This window comes from Lottia gigantea (genome assembly GCF_000327385.1).
Source record: "Lottia gigantea unplaced genomic scaffold LOTGIsca_154, whole genome shotgun sequence".
NCBI classification, from domain to species: domain Eukaryota; kingdom Metazoa; phylum Mollusca; class Gastropoda; family Lottiidae; genus Lottia; species Lottia gigantea.
The window spans coordinates 355,987-375,918 of record NW_008707862.1 but is presented as its reverse complement, the minus strand read 5'-3'; the positions used below and the strand labels follow the sequence as shown (position 1 = coordinate 375,918).

Genomic DNA, 19,932 nt, shown 5'->3' with positions numbered 1-19,932 from the left:
CCAATGAGTGACCGATCAAGAAAGGTCAAAAAGGTTTTTTTTTATCCAGAATATACATACATGTACATTTATGATTGGTTGAAACTCTTAATTATATGCAATAAAAAAATAATGATATGATTAATAATACATGATAATTCATTAGAAACACCAATTAATCAAATAGTTTGCTTAATTTGACACTAAAAAATAAGGAAACCAAATAAATATGTGTCCAAGGGTAGGCTTATTATTTTAACAGTTTTTTGTGATTTTGATGCTGGCAATATTGACTCTTTTATTGAGCAGTGATTTTCCTCCAAGAAGGCATAGTTGCTTTTATCAAGAATGAGAATCATTTTAACAATACTTGATGTTATTTATTCACCTGATCACTTATTAATTTAAAATTTCAGCTAGTAGATGGATAAAACATGGAGATGTTGATTTGTATGATGTAAGACGCCAGTCTTGGTAAGTTTGAAATTTCTTCATAATACAGACCTATTATTATTGTTGATAAGATAGATTAAGAATTTGTATGGACTTTTGTATTCAGAGCTTCTAGTTGCTTAGAGAAACTGTAATTGAACTTGCTGTAGACTAGACGTTATTGATAAATTCTTGGAAAAATTCCCATTTCTAACCATGTTTTGATTTTAAAATTGGATATTGGCAGGTGAATAGATAAATGTTGTCAATTCTTCTATTAATAACAATCTGTATAAGCAAGGCAACTCCATCAATCAAAAATCTCATCCTAAGAATGGCAAAATCGGGAGTAAAAGTTGTATGTTCGTTCAAAGAAAAGTACCATCAGGTGTTTCGAAAAGAGTAAGCATGATCTGTGTATGACTCGTGTAATTGATTTTGTGATGGAAGTGTTTGAAAACTTTGAATTCTTGTTTAAAGGTATACACAAGGATCAAGTTCACCTAAAGATATGATGATATTAGTTGATACGTAAGTATAGTTTAAACATTCTTCCTTTGTATCAATATTGTGCTCAAATGCAATATGTTTTAGTCATCAAAACAGGAATTTTTAGTTTAGCTTTACAGTAACAGTGTTCAAAACTCACTGCCTTCAGATCCATGTGTGTCCAGAATTTTCGGAAAATGCCACTCATTTTTTCTTCAGACTCTGCTATAGGCCTATATAAAAAAGACTAATATAGAAATAGAAAGTGAAATTCCTAGTTTTAAGTATATTTTAAAGAATTATATGATTTTCATACATTTCTAGTACTTCTGAAGCCTATTTACTTTACATATATTCAAGACTCAAATCAAACCCGGAAAACAACATAAATGTTCATGCATTTGGCATCTCAAACTTTCTCCTATTGTTTTTAGAGTTAAGGAAGATGTTCTGGAAAGTAAAATTATTATGAATTCTTCTTTTCAACAGGAGTGGAAGTACACATGGTCAAGCCTTGCAGTTGATGAAAGTTGCTGTGAAGTCTATTCTAGATACTCTTGGTGAAAATGATTTTGTCAATATTGCTTCTGTAAGTTTTTGCTTTTGAAAATGCACAAACCGGTTTACTACTAGCAAGATACCAGGCCAGTGAGGTAAACTTCCAAGCAGTAGGGCAGATCACAGTTCCCCAATTGAAATGTCACTGGACCATTGGTTTCACCTTTCAAACTTTGCTCACCACCAATATTACCTCAAGATATGTAATTGAAGGAGGATTGTTAATATGACTAAGGCCATACAAAATAAATAGTCTGTTTTACAGGCCTTTTTTTTCAAAAAAGGGGTGAGAGGGCGAATTAAGTATTTATTATTTATGAGCGCTTTTTTAGATTTTCAACTGGAATAAATTGGAGCGAGTGAAAGCATTTATTATTTATTACCACAAATTTAATGTTAATTTAATATTAAGGCAACGATCAGGCATTTTTAGTCCTGTAAAACAGACTATTTATTTTGTATGGCCTTAGCTTTGATATTGGAGTGAGACATGAAATTTTCAAAATTATTGTTAAATAGCTATAGAGATGTTAAACTTCTGGAAATGGAAATGGTTAGCAGATTTATTTCTTACAGGATAACAGGAAACACTTTGCTGTTTACACTTCCCAAAAGTTCCAGATATGAATTAGATGGTCACTTACATCTCTCAGTCATTATCAAAAGATGTTATTAGTTATTAAATGTCAATCTTGTGTGTTTACAAGTTAATTACCTTTATTTTTCAGTTTTCTCAGGAAGCTTCATTTGTTAGTGATTGTTTTAATCATACTTCATTTGTTCAGGCTAATTATAGAAACAAAAAGGTCAGTCTGTTTTTTCTAATGAAAATATTTTATTCACATAGACGAATTTACAGGATTTGGAAACAGACTTTTAACCTGTATCGCTGTTCTTCCTTGCAAGAACTTTGTCTAGCTTTATCAACAATCTCCTCATCCTGGACCATGGTAAATTTCAAACCTCTTATGGGAGCCGCGGTGGCTCAGATAGTTAGGTGCTTGCTCGCTAACCTGAAGGTCCAGGATTCAATCACGGCATAGATCAAGATAATATCTTCCGATTTTTCAACCTGGTTTCCCCCTGTCAGTGATTTAGGTAAGAGTGGCTGACATGGAAAAAGCGTCTAGTCGTTAGGATGGGAAATAAAAAAAAGAGCACGCTAATACCGCTGTCCTGGCAAAATTTCCCTCATTGCACCCTGTATGGCGTTGCCCACCTTCATTAGCCCACATGGTGCAGAAAAGTAGGATGTAAAACTCTATTCATTTCATTTCAAACCTCCTATGATAGATTTCCTGTCTAACCACTAGATCTATTCTTTTATACTGTTATATTTAACCTTATAGAAACTAGCTAGAGATGTAGATGGATTGGTAGCCTATGGAATGGCCAATTTTAAAGTTGGATTACGCTTTGCTTTTGAACAATTTCAATTGGTAAGTTTATTGAACTGGTTTCACCAATAACACATTTAATATTAAATTATAAATTCTTACTGATTAGGTGGACACATGATAAAATACACATTTCAGTGAAATAAAGAGAATATAAAGAGGTTTGACTGAAATTATATGTATAGGGGACCCTAAAGATGTCTGTGTGTCTTGCAATTCTAAAAACTACAACAAAAGTTTGATGAAATATATCTCAGTTAAAACCTGCTGTATTTTGCTATTAGTATTACCATAGGCCTACATATTATGATTATTAAAGGGATTGTAAAGATATTTTCTAAAGATTTTGTGTGTTTAAAGGACACTGATAGCGTCAATTTGCACCATTCCAATTTTCAATCAGACGTCTGTAGTTCCTGCAATTTCACTAAAACTAAGAGCTTGCCTGTGTCACTGATCTTATGTGATAAAGCATATTTTGCAATTTGTGACGTCATCAAACATTCAGTTTTAGTGGAATTGCAGGAACCACAGACGCCTGATGTGAATTGGAATGGTGCAAATTGATGCTATCAGTGTCCCTGATACACATGGAGAATTTAGAAAACCCCTTTATATCAAGTATATATTAAGTATTATTATTAGTATTAGTATTATGTATTATTTATTTAGTTTGAGAGAAACAATACTAATGGTATGGGAGCTACCTGTAATAAAGTTATTATGTTATTAACTGATGGTGGTACAGACAATGCTGAGGATATTTTTAAAGAGTATAACTGGCCCAAAAATAAATCAGTAAATATCTAGAACAGGAATTTATCTAATATTATATGTAATTGAAATGTTTTTTGGAGATAAGAGTTAAAATTATCCATGGCTGCAGACTCAATTTCCCCTTGAGGGTAAAGCAGGTGGAAGGGTCTGACATGGAAAAAGCGTCTAGTTGTTCGGATGGGACAATAAAATCAGGCCCCGTGTTCTACAGGCTATGCATGTTAAAGATCCCTCGACAGTTGGAAATCAAAAAAGAGTTGGCTAATGCTGCTGTCCTGGCAAAATTTCCTCATTGTACTCTGCATGGCGTTGCCCGTCTTCATTAGCCCACACGGTGCAAAAAGTAGGATGTAAAACTCCATTTCATTTTATTTCATTTATCCTTGACTGTAGTGAGTCTGAAAGAAAACTATTGCTTCTGGCTAGCTAAGTGTCAGCAAGTTTTGAACTAGGATTTCAAAGTAATGCTTTCATTCTGATCTGACAGAGATCATCTCTTGTTGAATTCAGTAAGAATGGTAGCGTTTGTAGTGCTTCCACTATCTACTTTAAAACACCTATCCTGACCTATGCATTCCCCTCAATGAATAATTGATATGTTTACTATAGTTGAAAGCTGAAGTAAGAGTATTTACGTATGCTGTAGGACCAACAGCTAATCCTACTAATGCTATTAGATGGATGGCTTGTGCCAATAGAGGTAAAAACTTTCTCTACTTCTTTTAAGTTTACCTGGAATTGTAAATGGGGTTTTGAAACATTCGAATGTATTATGGACATTGACAGCATTGATTTGCTTTATTCATATTTTCAGTCAAATATCTGTAGTTCATGAAATTCCACTCATACTAAGCCTAGTTGTAGCTGTGACAAAGTCTTGTAGATATAGCTTTTGCAGTAGTAAGGTCATTTAGGGTTAAACATTTGTATTATTATAGCACCCACAAAATAATTGGACTTAGCTCTCAAAATGAACTTGAGGACTTGATCTAGAATGGCTATTTTTTTTTTCAGGTTATTTTTCTCAGATCCCTGCTATGGGAGCCATTAGAGCTAGAGTTCAGGTAGGTCATCTTATATCAATTTACAATATTATGCATATTTTTACTTTCAATTTGATATGGCACAATAAAAACTTCACTACATTCTGATATTTTCATAAATGGGGGTATGCCTTTGTCAATATTAATGTGCTGTTTTCAATGACAAAAATAAAATCTTATGTAAAATTCCAGAGTAAAGAAAAAGTTAAAATATTTTAAGGAAAATTTGAATTTTTTTTTAATAATAATTTTGGTATTCAAGCATCTTTTTCATAGAAGATTTTATTGTTACAATTTGATTACGTGAGGTATTTCATTGAAATAAAATCTATATATTTATTACATTTCTGAAGTCAGTATTAAGTGGAGGGCTTGTATTTGATACATTCCCAAGAAAGAAAAAAAAAAACACCCCTGATTTTGAAAATGAACTCAACTAAGCACACTGTGTCACATTTACAGAAGTAATGCATGTGTAGTCTACAAGGGGTGTCATACTATTTAAAACTGGATTCACTCATGTATATTGTTCATAACAAATTTTCTAGGAATATGTAGAAGTTTTATCACGTCCATTAGCAATAAAACACGTGGAAAATACCCAGTGGACGAGCAGTCATCAGGCCCCCCTTAATATTCCAGGCTCGGTATAGTATACTGCCCATTCTACTCTTCACAATACCGCAGTCAGATACATCAATTTCTTATAACTCTAGCTGGATGACATTTCTCAAATCGAAGCTATCAGCAGTTTTCAAACTTAAAGGTTCATGTAGTTTCAATGAGTCTGCATTTGCAGAAGTTCAAGCTATTATGTTCTCTGTCTAATACCTTGACATCATTAGTTACTTTTCTTGTATCAATGAAGTTTGTAAATGTAACAAATCTATTGGATAGTACGCTGGCAATTACAGCCAATCAGAGCTTTTGACAGAAGTATACTGTAAACAACAAGTTTTAAGAAATTGATGAAGATTGATTCAAAACTGGAAATAATTTGACAGACAACACATTGAACTATTCCATGCACATTTTTAATAAAGTATTGCATGTGCGGAATAGTTCAATTGGGTGAAAAGGGGTGCTAGATTATTTCCAGCCTTGGCTAGACGTATTTGTGAAGTGAAATCAGTTTATATAATAGTAATGGGCCTGGATACTATATACTCTATCAAATCTCTCTATTATTCAGTTTATAATCTATCTGGTGTATTCAAAATATTGAACATTTTAATAACAGAGATAGCTCTGAAATCAGACTATTTCCTAAAAGGATTGTAAAGAGGTTTTCTGAATTATTTGTGTGTATCGGGGACACTGAAAGCATCAATTTGCACCATTCCTTTTTAAAATCAGATGTCTGTGGTTCCTGCAATGCCACTAAAACTAAGTGTTTTATGATGTCACATATCACAAAGGACCTTATGTGATATAATGTGACATCATCAAACACTTAGTTAAAGTGGAATTGCAGGAACCACATACGTCTGATTGAAAATTGGAATAGTGCAAATTGGTGATATCAGTGTCACTGATACACTTACAAAGACCTCTTTACAATCCTTTTAACTTTAAATCAAAGATAAAGTTGGCTTATCAGGGATCTACAAGTTGGTCCTTGAATTTTTTTTACTCAAGTAAACTTAGCTAGTAACCTAGTATCTTCAGAGTGTTTTGAATACACCTCAATTTATGGTGACATTTTATTTAAAATCGAGTGGTGATCAGTAATGACTTATTTATTGGTGATTTATAACGTGTCTTGGTGACTCTTTATTTCCTGTGGTGATTAAGATTGGTTCAGGTTTTGGTTTATTACTTTGATTTTAATCATATCATGAAATCATCCACTAATATTAACCTTCAATCATAAACCTTATTGTTAAGACAAAAAGAAAAGGAACAATTTTGTATGCCCACACAAATTGTAACCAAGAAAGGACTGGGTGGATGCTGTCTACCAATTGGTCTATGGAATATTAACCCAATGCTAGAATACTCGATCTCCATTTTTTACTTATAATTTAACTCATTTGAATGAACTGAGTTGCAAGCCTTACCAATGAGGTTTTCTAAAAATTTTATATGTTTCAGGGACACTGATAGTATCAATTTTCACCATTCTATTTTTCAATCAGATGTCTGTGGTTCCTGCTATTCCACTAAAACTAAAGTGTTTGATGACATCATTTATTGCAAAAGTCTTATGTGATACAAGCGTATTTTGCGATATGTGACATCATAAAACACTAATATTTTGTTGAATTGCAGGAACCACAGATATCTGACTTAAAATTGGAATGATGCAAACTGATGCTATCAGTGTTCCTGATACACATGAAAAATTTAGAAAACCTCTTTACAATTCTTTTAATGTTATAAACATACAGTCATATTACATGAAGTTCAAGGTATAATGATATTTCATATTACACTCAGTGTTCAAAGGGTTGAAAGATTATGAAATTTATGGTTTTCAGATGATAGATCAGACGCCAATTAAATATTGTCAATTTTTTTAATTTATATACAGGGTTATACAAAATATCTAGCTACAAGTTTTCAGTACGCTGACGTGCGTGAACACTCTACTGTCATAACTCGCGATATTCGAGTAAGCTTAGCATGGATTCCACAGTTCAAATTTACAAACCGAATGACTTGTTCAAGGCATGTAATTTACTAAGAATGTTATACTTAACAAAGTTCTTTTATTTTTTTCCAAAGTTTTTACTAATAACAGTTAAAAAAAATTCAGTTTTATTTCAGCTAATGTGATATGGTACTATTTTTTATACCTGGTCATTTGAATTTGTTTTCAATGAATATTAACGGCAAATCAAATGAAATTTAAAATCTAAAATCAAATGTCTGTGATTCCTGTAATTATATTATAGAAATGTTTTACAGCATATGGCGTCCCTTTGGCAAAAGCTGCTAATAATGTCCAATACATAAGGGGTTTTGCCAAAGCTACATCTTAAAGCCTTTTTCTTTAAGTGGGGTTGACAGAGCAACAGACATCTTGCTGAAAATTGGAATTGATGCTATCAATGTCCGGACCCCAATATTTAGAAAAACCTCTTTAAAAAAACACATATAAGATCATCTGATTTAGGTTTAGGACATTGCCATGCTTTTTTTTTTTTTCATTTTTATATCGCCTATATATTGGATTTCAAAAAAGGTTCTGCAAAAGCTTACAAAATTTAAATATTTACATCTTTGGAACTCCTAGAATTAGACCAAACTTTCGTTCCGTGTTTTATCAGCATTTATTTTCTTTAGTTAGGGTCTAAAGGCTGGCCTCTTGAACATTTGTCAAAATAACCTTTTGACCTAACTTGATGACCCTGGTTTATCCAATCAAATTTCTGCCTTCTTGAGCGGTGGCATTTTGTGAGAAAGTTAAGGAATTTTATTTGATAAAGCAAGGGTCGTAGGTTAGGTCAAAAGGTTATTTTGACTATTGTTCCAGGGGCCAGTCTTTAGACCCAAAATGAAGTGGTTATCTTAAAAAGCGGAACAAAGTTTGTTCTTATCTCAATCAGGCTGTTGAAATCCCCAAGTAGGTATTCTTTCCCATGCATTTGCCCTATTAATTAATTTTGATGAACATTTTGTCTCATTTAAAGGAGTACATACCAGTATTATCTCGACCTCAAGTGTTAAAAAACGTTAAACAATGTAAATGGGGCAACATATACGCTGATCATCTGGTATATTACATAGATACATGTCTTTACACATAGTCTTAATCAGTGTCTAAATGGTCATATCTTTAGTTTTCTATTCTATTCTGATCTTATATCAGCCATATAGCCAGGATATTAAATAATGTAATACAACTTGAAATTTTCTTTGTCATCATCAATTTATATTATGCTAGCAGTAGATGAGCATATTTTTTTGCCTGAGTGTGATGATAAAAAATTGCCAGCGAATTTTTATGCCCGATAATTTAGGGGCACACGAAACGAATATTTTAGATCATATATCACTAGCTGGAATTTTGCCGTAGACCACATGATTGGTACACAATGGCGGAGCATCTGAACATCACATGATATCAGAATCAAGGCCGATTGGTTTAAGAAATAAGGTGCCCAGAAAATTTCGCCACGCATGGGCAGATGAGCAAATTAAATCAGTGGCATAAATAATCGCCCGAAAATATCTTAACATCTTTTATGCTGCCGATCTGTATGGCCATAAAAACTTGTCATTGACAGGATCAGGCATTTAAGAGAATTTTTTTAACGATTTTAAAATTCGTTGCAACCAGCCAATAAAATACACTCGTCTATCCCCTGCATTATGGAATATATAAAACAAAATTGAATTGATCTTGAAAAGTGAAAAATTATTCTAAATCATATGTTGAAGTTTGACGCCATAAAATCGTGTTACATTATTTGAAGTATCTGATCCTATAGACATAGCTTAATTAGTGTTAGTACTAATAATTATGAACTGTTTTGCTTAGAATGACAATGAGCTCTTTATTCTTAGATACAATTCCCTAATCACTTAATTTTAGCTACCTGTAGTGCTTTTCAGAATTGAAATGCAGCATATGATTGGTCCACAATCAGTGAAACCAAAGATTAGATATAACCAAGCTCTGTCAGCTAATAATATGAATTTTAGCACTGTACACTGTATAATTAGCATAGTCTAGATGTTTGATAGCATTGCTTGTATTTCCCAATGCTAGATAAAAGTACCATAGCTAAGCTTAATTCAGATTATAGAAATCCCAGTTTTTATTTGTGTAGAAAATTTTAATTTATGATATATTAAGATATGACCATTTTGTATCAAATTTTTCACATCTGAGTGTTGTCTATGTTAGTCTCAATATTTCACTATGTGTTACACCGCACAGTTTGTGTGAGCAACGATTGGGTGATATGGGGGGTGGGGTTTTATGTCTTGAGGGGTGAGGAAAGGATGAGGATCTAGCTGTCTCAATGCCACAATCACTCTTGGATGCACCAGTCATTCCAGTAGAATTGTCAACGAAGATGTGTTGCATATATTTAAAAACTGGCAAATAGAAATGTTGGGAGATATAATAAGAAATTTTCTGCTGTCATGTGTTTTTGTTTTGTGTGAGTAACATTTAAGATAAAAAGGAAATTTGCTAGGTAAAGAGATGATGGTTTAGAGGAAAGTTCCATCTTTCTTCTTGTTTTTGGATAAAGCCAGAGTTTGTTTTTTAGAAAGAAATTCTGGAAATGTCTTGATGCGAGCAGTTGTTTTTGAAAATTAAAACAAACAGGCTTCATTCTTCCATTCATTCATTCTACCATTCTTTCATTCATTCTTTCATTCATTCATTCATTCATTCATTCATTCATTCATTCATTCTTCCATTCATTCATTTAATGATTTTAACATTTTATAGCATGAGTATTTTTGCATGTTTTAAATTTTTTATATTTAAATGGGAGATGTGTGTAATATTTGTGAATCAATGTTTTAATTCGTTTTTTTAATTCTGTATGTTTTTTGGTGTTGTATTTTTTTATATTTTTCCAGAGTTCTCCTAGTTTAGATAATTAGAGAGTTTTTGTTTTGCACTTACACTGTTTTTACTGGTAATTTTATTGATATTTAAAGGGCCAATATCAATGAAAAAATTCTTCGCATTTCTCACACGTGTAAGATCTTTAATTGTGCAATGAATATTTTGCTTAAAAAATCTTACATGCATATTTTTAATATAGCCACTATAGTTAGGGTCTAACGACAGCCCTCTTGAATGTTCGTCAAATTGACCTTTTGACCTTACTCGACAAAGTCTGCTTTGACCAATCAAATATAGATTTTATAGCATTTTGTGATGCAGTGTTTATCAGGTACGGTCAAAAGGTTAATTTGACAAACATTTATGAGGGCTGTAGTGAGACCCAAACTGAAGTGGCTAAAAAAAATACAGAGGGAATGTTTGGACCGATCTTACATGTTTTTGGATAAAATATTATCTACTATTGTATAATAGTGCCCCTGCACCATTGACTCTGATCATAATAAATGTATATTTTGCATTAAACTATGAAAAAATAGATTAAATTTTGATTTTTTTCTTCTTATTTCATTGATATAAGGCCTTTTAAAAATCATATTTATTTTTTTTTTTTTTTTATATCTCTCTCTCTTTTTCCTTCAGATTTCAGTTAATATTGAAAATTTTAACATTATTGATGTCATAATCATAAAATATTTAAAGAGTAGATCTATTAAGAATTAACAACTTGAATATTAAGTGTTTATCAAATATACAATGATACATGAAAAAACAAAAATTAAATTACAGTGAAGTCTATTTTACCATCAGTATTTAATGGACTATTGGCTATGCTATGCTATATTTTCTAGTCTATATTATAGACAGTAATTGTATATAATTTTTATTATTATGCAGGGCCTAGGAATGATGACTACTGTAACTCTACCTGTTTATAACAAATCAGAGGGATCGGTGAGCATACATTATTTACTGTGGGTAGAGAGGTCTTCTTCTTCTACAAACAATCAAACATTGAAGAAATTCATCAAATCTACTAATTAAATGAATTTGCAATTGCCATAAGAGTTCTGTTTTAAGTATTTTGATTTAGTTGAAAGATCTGCATAGCATCATTTAGTTTCAATTCACATCATCTGAATAGTTTACTATGAATATATATATTTTTTCAGTCTAACCAAACTATATTAGGTGTAATGGGAATAGATGTGACAACTAAAGATTTAGAGAAGAAAGCCCCTAAAAATAAGGTAATCAAGAAAACTATTTTGATTAAGTAAACCATTGTCCCATTTTGTTTGTTGATAAACCAAGCAACAATGGAGACTATAGAAAAAAAATAGTAATGTAGATATGAAAAAGAAGACTATGTATGTAAGAAGATGTCATAATGATGTGTTTGGAACAGTTTTGTTTTTAGCTGAACCTTTTCCATTTGATTTGCAAGATTATACTGGAAATAAGCTAATAAAAATATTAACTCAAGTTTTATGGGTTATCCTTAAGACTAATTTTATCATGATCAGTTCATATTTCTATGTATTTTGACTTTTTGTACTTCCATTCCATTCCATTCCAGAACTGTATTTTCTCCACGTGTTATAAATGTTCAAATTAATAGATAAAAAAATAAATACAAGTTTTAATAAGCTTATGTTGAATTTTTTAGCTGGGACCAAATGGCTACGCCTTTGCTATTAATCCAAATGGTTATGTTATTTTTCATCCTAATCTTAGAGTCAGTGTAAGTAAAAACTTTTAGACAGGGGATAATTATATATTTGACAGTATTATATATTTGACAGTATTATATTTCACAGGGGATAATTATATATTTGACAGTATTGTATTTCACAAGATTTATTAATATATTTGACAGTATTATATTTAACAGGGGATGATTATTATATTTCACAGTATTATATTTGACAAGATTTTATTATATTTAACAAGAGATAATTATATAATTGATAGTATTCTATTTTATTATTTTTGACAGGAAACTTATCTAGAAGATCCACCAGATGTTGATTTATTAGAAGTAGAGATTAATAATCCAGATAAATTAAAGGTATAATAAAACATATTTTTTCCAAAATTTGTACAAACATTTTTTTTAATTAGATTATTCAAAAATTTCTGTGTTCTATAATTAACATATTGAGAAACACTTTGGAATGGACACATTTGTTATTTTAGTAAAGTTATTGGAAATGTTCTGATAAATAAATAAGCACTTTATTTACCATCTTCATGATATCAAGTTATTGCAAACAATGCAAACTCTATCTAATACCATGACATCATTGGGCACTTTTATTGTACATTTGAAATTTAGCAATGCAGTTATTTGATTGGATTGTATGCTAGCTAATCAGAGCCCTCGACGTAAAGACAATATGTTGCTGCATCGTTTGTGACAAATCCAATCAAATTGCTGCATTTAATAAATGCATGAAACCAGAAAAATGTCAAATGATGTCAAGGGAGTAGTCAGAGTTTGTGATAGGTTGACATTATGAAAATGTCTAGTTACAGTGAAAAGATTTAGATATTGTAATGTAGGGTTATTGTTATAATGTTATATATTGTAGTTAAGAAATAAGATGATAGATGAAGAAGATGATAAAATGGAAATAAGGACACTAGTTTTATCACCCAGTTTGGTAAGTATATTAAACTAATATTTATACTAGTAATTGATATTAATATTTTATTATTTGACTGAAACTGAGTGATCTTGTGAGACTGTGAACCCGTTGGTACAGGCTTGAATGTGATTTGAAACAGAAAATAGGTTGTTTTGTTATAGCAAAGATAACTGTTTTGGATTTTTATTAAGGATGCATATGATTCAAATTCTTCTTTAGAATACTTCAGAAAGAATAAAAACATAATCAGATTTGATCTTTAATTTCAGAAATATGTCAGCTGGTCAAATTTAACATATGCTTTTACCCCAATCAAAAATACATCCTTCAGGTGAGTTGAAGATTTTGTTTTCCCTTTCGAAACTTGTATTCAAGTGCTTGATGAAGGGAATGATAAAATGCAGAAGAAATTCCACTGATCTGCGATGCATGTTGGGTTATTTTGTGTCGAGACAAGTGTCTTATATTTGGGCTGCTTCAACAAGCCAAGCACTGTTTTGAAAATGAATTTTAATGGACTATGTGTCTATTTCAGTTTGGGTGTTTCTATACCAGCTTATCAATCAACTTATCCCAAGTTCTTAGGCAACATCAACTCATTCAGTAAGTCTTTTCTTCTTTTTCATTTTTACTGCACATTAACTTAATTCTGTAACACCATTCGAATAGACAATGAACAATTATAGTACAGTAAACCTCTCTCTCTTTCCATTTGTAAGTTTTATGTTAAATGTTTATATTTTGTATTATTGTAGATCAATCAGTGTTTAAAACTAACAATGATTATCAGAGGAAGATAGCTCCATGGTAAATATAACTGTATTAGTTAATTATTAATTAATTATTATAAATATTTCAATTATTAAATCAAAATTCCTGAATTTCATTAAAATCTTATAGCAAAAAATAGTATCTGCTATAGAAAAAATAATGTAATAGTAATGTAAAATTTTGACTGTGAGCTGTGAGCACTATAACTAATTGGCTAGGCTAAAATAAATCCTGTTTTTGGGTCTAAAGCATGATAGTCCCTTTAATACCATTGATGTTATTTCTGATTACAGGGATTACTATAAAAACATGAGTCTATTTGAGAATATGACACAAACTGTTGATGATATTTATAAATTATGTTTACAGAAAGATTCCAATGATGACAATTGTAAGTACTGATCAATTTTGAATTTAACCATGGCTTAAGGTCGGATTATACTCGTCTTAGCAAAAAAGAGCGAAGTGAAGAGAAGTTTTGATTCACATAGCCTTGCGATGTCAAGTATTTTAGACAAATACGTAGATGCCAGTTTGTTTTGTCTGCCTTCAATGTCTCTGATTGGTTACAAAGAGCGAAAAAATCAGATCACATCCTCTCTTGCTATGAGCCTGATATATATGTTCTTGTAATACCATTCTCTATGTGCATTATTTGTAGGGAATAAAGAGTTGTTGTATCAGTTGTACTGGGATTTAAAAGTTATAAGTAGTATTGATAAATATTATGAGACAATTGCTACTGATGCTAATACAAGGTAAGACTCTCTTCAGTTTGATATTCATGTAGAAATATTCATATTCAACTTAAGTTAACAAGATAGTTAAGATCAATTAATTCTACTTTGTTCAACCAGACTATGTGCCGCCTGTCTTTGAGGTAGTGCTCTGCCACTGCCTAGTTTTCAGGTTTCAGTTGTAGCAGGCGGCAAGGTGTCAGATGGAATAAAGTAGAATTGATCTTATCTATCTTGTTAACTCATGGTTTACCCTTTTCCTCTGTCTGTTACTTATTTATTTACTATATATATTGTTAGCCTTGCTGTATTATTCATTTCTCTTGATAACGTGTGAAACGTTGACTTAATAAATACAGAAATAGTATATCCATATATCTTGTGCTTCATAGCCTATGCCTATTTCTATATATCTTACAAACAGGATGATAATGTTTTCTGATTTTTCTGAATTTGTCAATATTTTATTCCTTTTTAGAGAGTTGACATAGATGATAATTTTTGTTTTATTTCAGAGAAGATTTGGAAGGATTGATGATTGCATTTGTAGCAACAAATGGTGGCCTTACTCAGATCTATCAACATGATAAAATGTAAGTATTGACAAAAAAAAAATATTCATTGTGCATTGAGACTTCGTTTGTTCATTATATTGTTTATTTCTGTTATGTGCCTTGTATTGCTGGATTGTGAATGTTTAAGATGGTGATTTAGGTTGACATAAGGAATTTTTAAGTAATTTCATTTTTGTCTGTTTAACTCACTTTTGATTTTTTAAATTTTACAGGGAAAATGAAACATTTGATTCAGAAGAACTTGAATTAGACACTTGGAAGGCAGATTATTATAAAAGAGCCTTGAATTCGGAAAAGTTTTTGTTTGTTCCTCCAGAACCACAAGGTAAGCAATTGGAATAAATTTAATTGCCAGAATACAAATTTAATGTCTAGTATGGTTACAAAGTTATTGTTTGCAGCTGCAACGTAAACTTTAATATTAATATATTCATATGGACATTCATTACAATGCATAATAGCTTTATTATATAACTAAAGTCAATACAAAACCGTTCTTTTTAATAGATTTATCGACTACGTGTATAGGAAATTGAAATGTAATTTCAAAACTGTTTTAAACGTTTTTGAACTTGTAATATTTTACAGATGTAACTAAGAACTACACAGACAATCCTTCTATTATGGTGGCTCATTCCATATCTCTTAGAGATTTACCTTATAGAATCAAATATAAACCAGCTGGTAAGTGAGGACTTCATCTTGGAAAGGCTCGGTTTGTTTATTTGCTGTCAAAACTGTTTTTCAATTTGTCTACGATGCAATTGGTAGTGCATAAAACTTCATTTTTCTTGTTCTACCTAAATGTAGAGACTCATTTCTACATAAGTTTCTCTGATCAATATCTATAACAAAAAAAACAATATCAATAATGATAATGAAGTCTTTATTTTACATGGTCAGAATTAGGTCTTGTACACAAAGTGACATGGCCCTGTCTCAACATTCAGCCCATGGAAGTGATGGAACAGAGTAAAATGTTCACTGGTTTTATATCTTAGATAACACATATTATTCTTTTCAGTGGCTGGAGTAAAGATATCACATCAGAAACTTCAAACAGAAATGGTGGCTATATCTGCTAAGAGAGATAAGGCATTTCCATTCGCTCTTCATTGTAATGATACAGAATCTCTGTTCTGTTATTTACTGGATGATGGAGGCTTTTTAGTCTCAACTAACCAGGAAGAACTTGTACCACAGGTTTGTTGTTTATTTGAGAAAGTCAATCCAGAACTTTTTCATGCCCTGTACCCATATCCTAGACTGATTACATTATTTTCAACTTGGTTTGTTAAGTCTATGTTTGATGTTTTTTGAATTATTTAATTCTAATTTTAGGTTGGACAGTTTTTTGGCAATGTTGATCCAAGTGTGATGCATGTCCTGTTTAATCAATCTATATATAAAAGGTAAGTCATAATACAAGATTGATTGATTGATTGATTGGTGGGTTGTTTGGGTGGTTGGGGTTGGGGTTTGGGTTGGTTGGTTGGTTGGTTGTCCTCTGCAAATGATTCTGGAGGTCAACTTTTCAAATATATGAAGAGGAATTTTTAAAATGAATTTTAACTTCCTGTGAAAAATAGGATATGCTCTCATATCTAAAGTAAAATACATTATATCTTAAAGCTTAAAGCATGGCAATGAACAGGTTCAAATATATTCATGGAGTTTGAGTCTGTGTTATTTTTATTTCAGAAACCGTTATTTTAATTATCAAGCATCCTGTATTATCAATACAGATAAAAATGTTAACGCTGGACCATCTGCTTTTAAAATTGTAAGTTGATATAACTGAATGGATTTTCTTTAAGCCTTTGTTTTGAGGAAACTTACATCTTTTATTTACACTCCAAACACTTAATAGATTGGGATTATTACAAACTATGTAAAATTACTTTGTATTAAGATGACCCACTGTATAATTATTGTTATAATTTCAGCCCTCCATTAACCTGTTTTTTGATTTTCTCTCTGTGAATTGGTGGTCCAGTAAATTTTCATGGTAAGACACTTTCTATTATATCAGTTCTAAATATAAGTTGAATATTATAAAATGTTTGTTATGAGAAGGTTCAGGTATAGGTATATGTTACATTAACACTGTTCCAGCACCATCATGTACAAGTTCTGAAGGTCTGCTTTCTTTTTTTTGAGGGTCTACTTTAATTTTTTTTTTTTTTTTTTTAGGTTATATGTAAATTTCAACATCTACAAGTAAGTAGCAATATTTGAATTATTTTCAATGGATTACACTAAATGTCTAAAAATATCTACCTTTTTTAAAAAAAAATATGAATTTCATTGATTACAACTTTGACAATGTTAGTAGAAACACGTCTTTTTTGTATAAATATTTAAGAATTAAACTTTGGTGTGTAAACACAATTATTCATGTGACAAAGTAATTGTTTAAATGTTAAAATGTTAGTATGTTATGTGTATATTGAAGATATTAATGATAGTCTCTGTGTGTTTTCCAGCTGGTTGGTTTCAGAAACAACTACCTATGGTAAGATTGATTTGCTATTTGAAATCTTTTAGTAGCACTAATCCATGTTAAAAGGAGACAAACGGGTGGTCTTGGTTGATTTAGAATACATTGAAAAAAAAGACATTAAGCTCGGTTATCAATTTTTAGAGAGGCATTGCCATATTTGTCACCATGTCGATAATCACGTGCGGATCATGCTATTGAAAGGAAAATGAATCTGATTGGATGATAATGCTCTGTCTTGCAGACGATAAAACTATCGGTGAAAAATATCAAACTGGCTTGATATTATAAATCCTGTTGGCATGAGATAATCTTCTTGTGAAGGCACAGGCACATTTTCCTCAAGATTCAAATCAGCGACAAAAATCACCGACCAAGACTGATTGTGTGCCCACACCATTAGAAATCTTTATCCATGACGTTAGATCTACCCCAAAAAAGAAACGGCATTAACTAGTACATGATGGACCATACTTAAACAAATGGTCAGTGTATGCTATCCCACAAGAAAATGTATTTGTGTAATCTCGCATTATTTATTTTTTTAAATCTACAGCGAAAGAGAAAGAAGATAAGATAGTCATTAAGAGTTGTGTTAAAATGATGTATCAGTATTATTTTGGTGAAAAAGAGAAATTCGAAGATAAATTTCACTGTGATAATTGTACAAGGTAAAGATTTGATGTTCATTTGTCAAATGATATATAAAGATTCCTGCACATTTTGGTCTAATTCAAAACACGTTTATGAGCAGTCCACCTTATTTTTATGCCATATACATAGTATTAGAAACTACACAAGCCAAAATTCTTCATTTCTGCTAATTAAAGGAAAAGATTCACCATTTCTGGGAGTTGATTTGGGTTTTGAATATATTATGTAAATAGTAAAAGACGTAATAGAAATGTACAAAAATCGCATAATTCCTTCAAAATTATCTCTAACTAGGAATTTTATTTCCTATTTCTATAGATTTTTCTAAACTATATAAGGTAGAGTTTCAAGAAAAGATGAGTCATCTTTTAACTTTCAAATGTGGATAATTTCAGACAAAAATTGATTTGAAGGCTAAAGTTTCAACAGTGACCTGTGATCATTATTACTAGTTAGCTTAGCTCTTTCTTCAGTACAATTGGTCAAACAAATAGCCAACCTGTCCCTTTGAATAACCTAGAAGTACCTTAAACTAATGTTTTATAACCTATGTGTATCAAGATTGTAATAAATAGAGATATTTGATTGATTATTGATATTATTCTAGGTCTGTACGAGCTGTAAGACTACAAGTTGGTAATTTATTATTAGTAGTAACAACACCTTCCTGTGATGAATGTCTAGATTTCTACGAACCATTACCACAACATCCTATACCTGTCACTGAGGAAAGTAAGTTCATTTTATCATGAATTACAGTATCATCTTTAATGTTATACCCACTTCAAATTTTTTGAAGGGAGCCCAACTATAGTGACTGAACAAGTCATTTAAGTCATCTAAATTCCCCCCTCCCTTGGCACCCTCTCTAGCTACGGCCCTGCCAAGACAGTAACAGTAAAAAAATAGTTTTATAGTTTCCATGTATTCCATACTAATATAAACATTATGGAATTTTGCAGTTGAAGATGAAGCTATTTGCTCACTGTCAGAAGAGCCAAGATATCGTAGACATCGGATGAATTGTTATGATGAAGATGAGAGAGTAAGTTAATTAATGGATAAAATTATCATCATCATCATCAAGGCTGGATATTGTGTGTCAGTCATCTATTTGACACCCCTCAAACTTTGAGTGAACTCTTTCACACATGATACTTCTATTTGGATGCGTGGAAGTGAACATTTGGAAAATTGGGGTTTTTTTTTTTGTTTCCTTTCAAATGATATTGAGCATTGATCAACATCATCATAATCACCGAGAAGGTGAAAAAAAAATCTTTGAGGTGATCTCAGCATTGAAATAGTATTGATTCTTAGATCAGTGATGCTAGTAAGACCAATCAACTCGATGGTTATTTTCAGTCTAGTCAAACATGCCATTTTTTTTTTTCGTTGCAGGAAGATGACACGAAATGTGGTAGTGGTTCTATATTATTATATTCTAAATCATATTTAACGATATTATCTTTAGTTTTAATTTGTCTAGGTCAGCTCTTAACGAGTTGATAATTCATTAACCAATTAATTTTTTGTTTCTAATTATTTTGAAATTCCAAATATTTTTTTTCTTCCCAAGTGCTGGAGGTTGAACTACCCATTCCTTTGTTGATCAAATCGGAGTTTAAACCTATTTCTATTAAATTGTATATTATATATTTCCTTTTGTATATTGTATATATTTGAATTGCTTTAAAAAGATTTACAACATTTAAATTTTGTAGAAGATTGAGAAATTGCGGATGAAATCAGTATGATTATTATATTTTGGACTAAGTTTTTAATGACAAAAAATGTCAAATTATTTTATAGTGAAAAAAATCATGCAAATTTATG

General features: G+C 31.2%; 1 protein-coding gene across 1 annotated transcript in view; it reads left to right on the top strand.

Moving 5' to 3' along the window:
* Window positions 1–19,605, top strand: part of LOTGIDRAFT_238600 (hypothetical protein) — a gene marked incomplete at both ends in the record, with an annotated part of 30,313 nt that extends 10,708 nt beyond the window's left edge. Inside the window, 33 exons of the mRNA XM_009050749.1 lie at window positions 396–453; window positions 892–942; window positions 1,390–1,489; window positions 2,187–2,264; window positions 2,808–2,897; window positions 3,528–3,653; window positions 4,242–4,332; window positions 4,647–4,696; window positions 7,209–7,289; window positions 8,311–8,394; window positions 11,106–11,162; window positions 11,381–11,458; window positions 11,878–11,952; window positions 12,208–12,279; window positions 12,803–12,874; window positions 13,129–13,190; window positions 13,395–13,462; window positions 13,615–13,666; window positions 13,924–14,021; window positions 14,292–14,388; window positions 14,883–14,960; window positions 15,155–15,267; window positions 15,531–15,626; window positions 15,967–16,145; window positions 16,284–16,354; window positions 16,644–16,725; window positions 16,889–16,950; window positions 17,136–17,162; window positions 17,429–17,457; window positions 17,999–18,113; window positions 18,704–18,828; window positions 19,059–19,141; window positions 19,498–19,605. Of these exons, the coding sequence (XP_009048997.1) occupies window positions 396–453; window positions 892–942; window positions 1,390–1,489; window positions 2,187–2,264; window positions 2,808–2,897; window positions 3,528–3,653; window positions 4,242–4,332; window positions 4,647–4,696; window positions 7,209–7,289; window positions 8,311–8,394; window positions 11,106–11,162; window positions 11,381–11,458; window positions 11,878–11,952; window positions 12,208–12,279; window positions 12,803–12,874; window positions 13,129–13,190; window positions 13,395–13,462; window positions 13,615–13,666; window positions 13,924–14,021; window positions 14,292–14,388; window positions 14,883–14,960; window positions 15,155–15,267; window positions 15,531–15,626; window positions 15,967–16,145; window positions 16,284–16,354; window positions 16,644–16,725; window positions 16,889–16,950; window positions 17,136–17,162; window positions 17,429–17,457; window positions 17,999–18,113; window positions 18,704–18,828; window positions 19,059–19,141; window positions 19,498–19,605 (2,708 nt within the window). The remainder of the gene's footprint in view (window positions 1–395; window positions 454–891; window positions 943–1,389; window positions 1,490–2,186; window positions 2,265–2,807; window positions 2,898–3,527; window positions 3,654–4,241; window positions 4,333–4,646; window positions 4,697–7,208; window positions 7,290–8,310; window positions 8,395–11,105; window positions 11,163–11,380; window positions 11,459–11,877; window positions 11,953–12,207; window positions 12,280–12,802; window positions 12,875–13,128; window positions 13,191–13,394; window positions 13,463–13,614; window positions 13,667–13,923; window positions 14,022–14,291; window positions 14,389–14,882; window positions 14,961–15,154; window positions 15,268–15,530; window positions 15,627–15,966; window positions 16,146–16,283; window positions 16,355–16,643; window positions 16,726–16,888; window positions 16,951–17,135; window positions 17,163–17,428; window positions 17,458–17,998; window positions 18,114–18,703; window positions 18,829–19,058; window positions 19,142–19,497) is intronic.
* Between the last annotated feature and the right edge of the window lie 327 nt (window positions 19,606–19,932).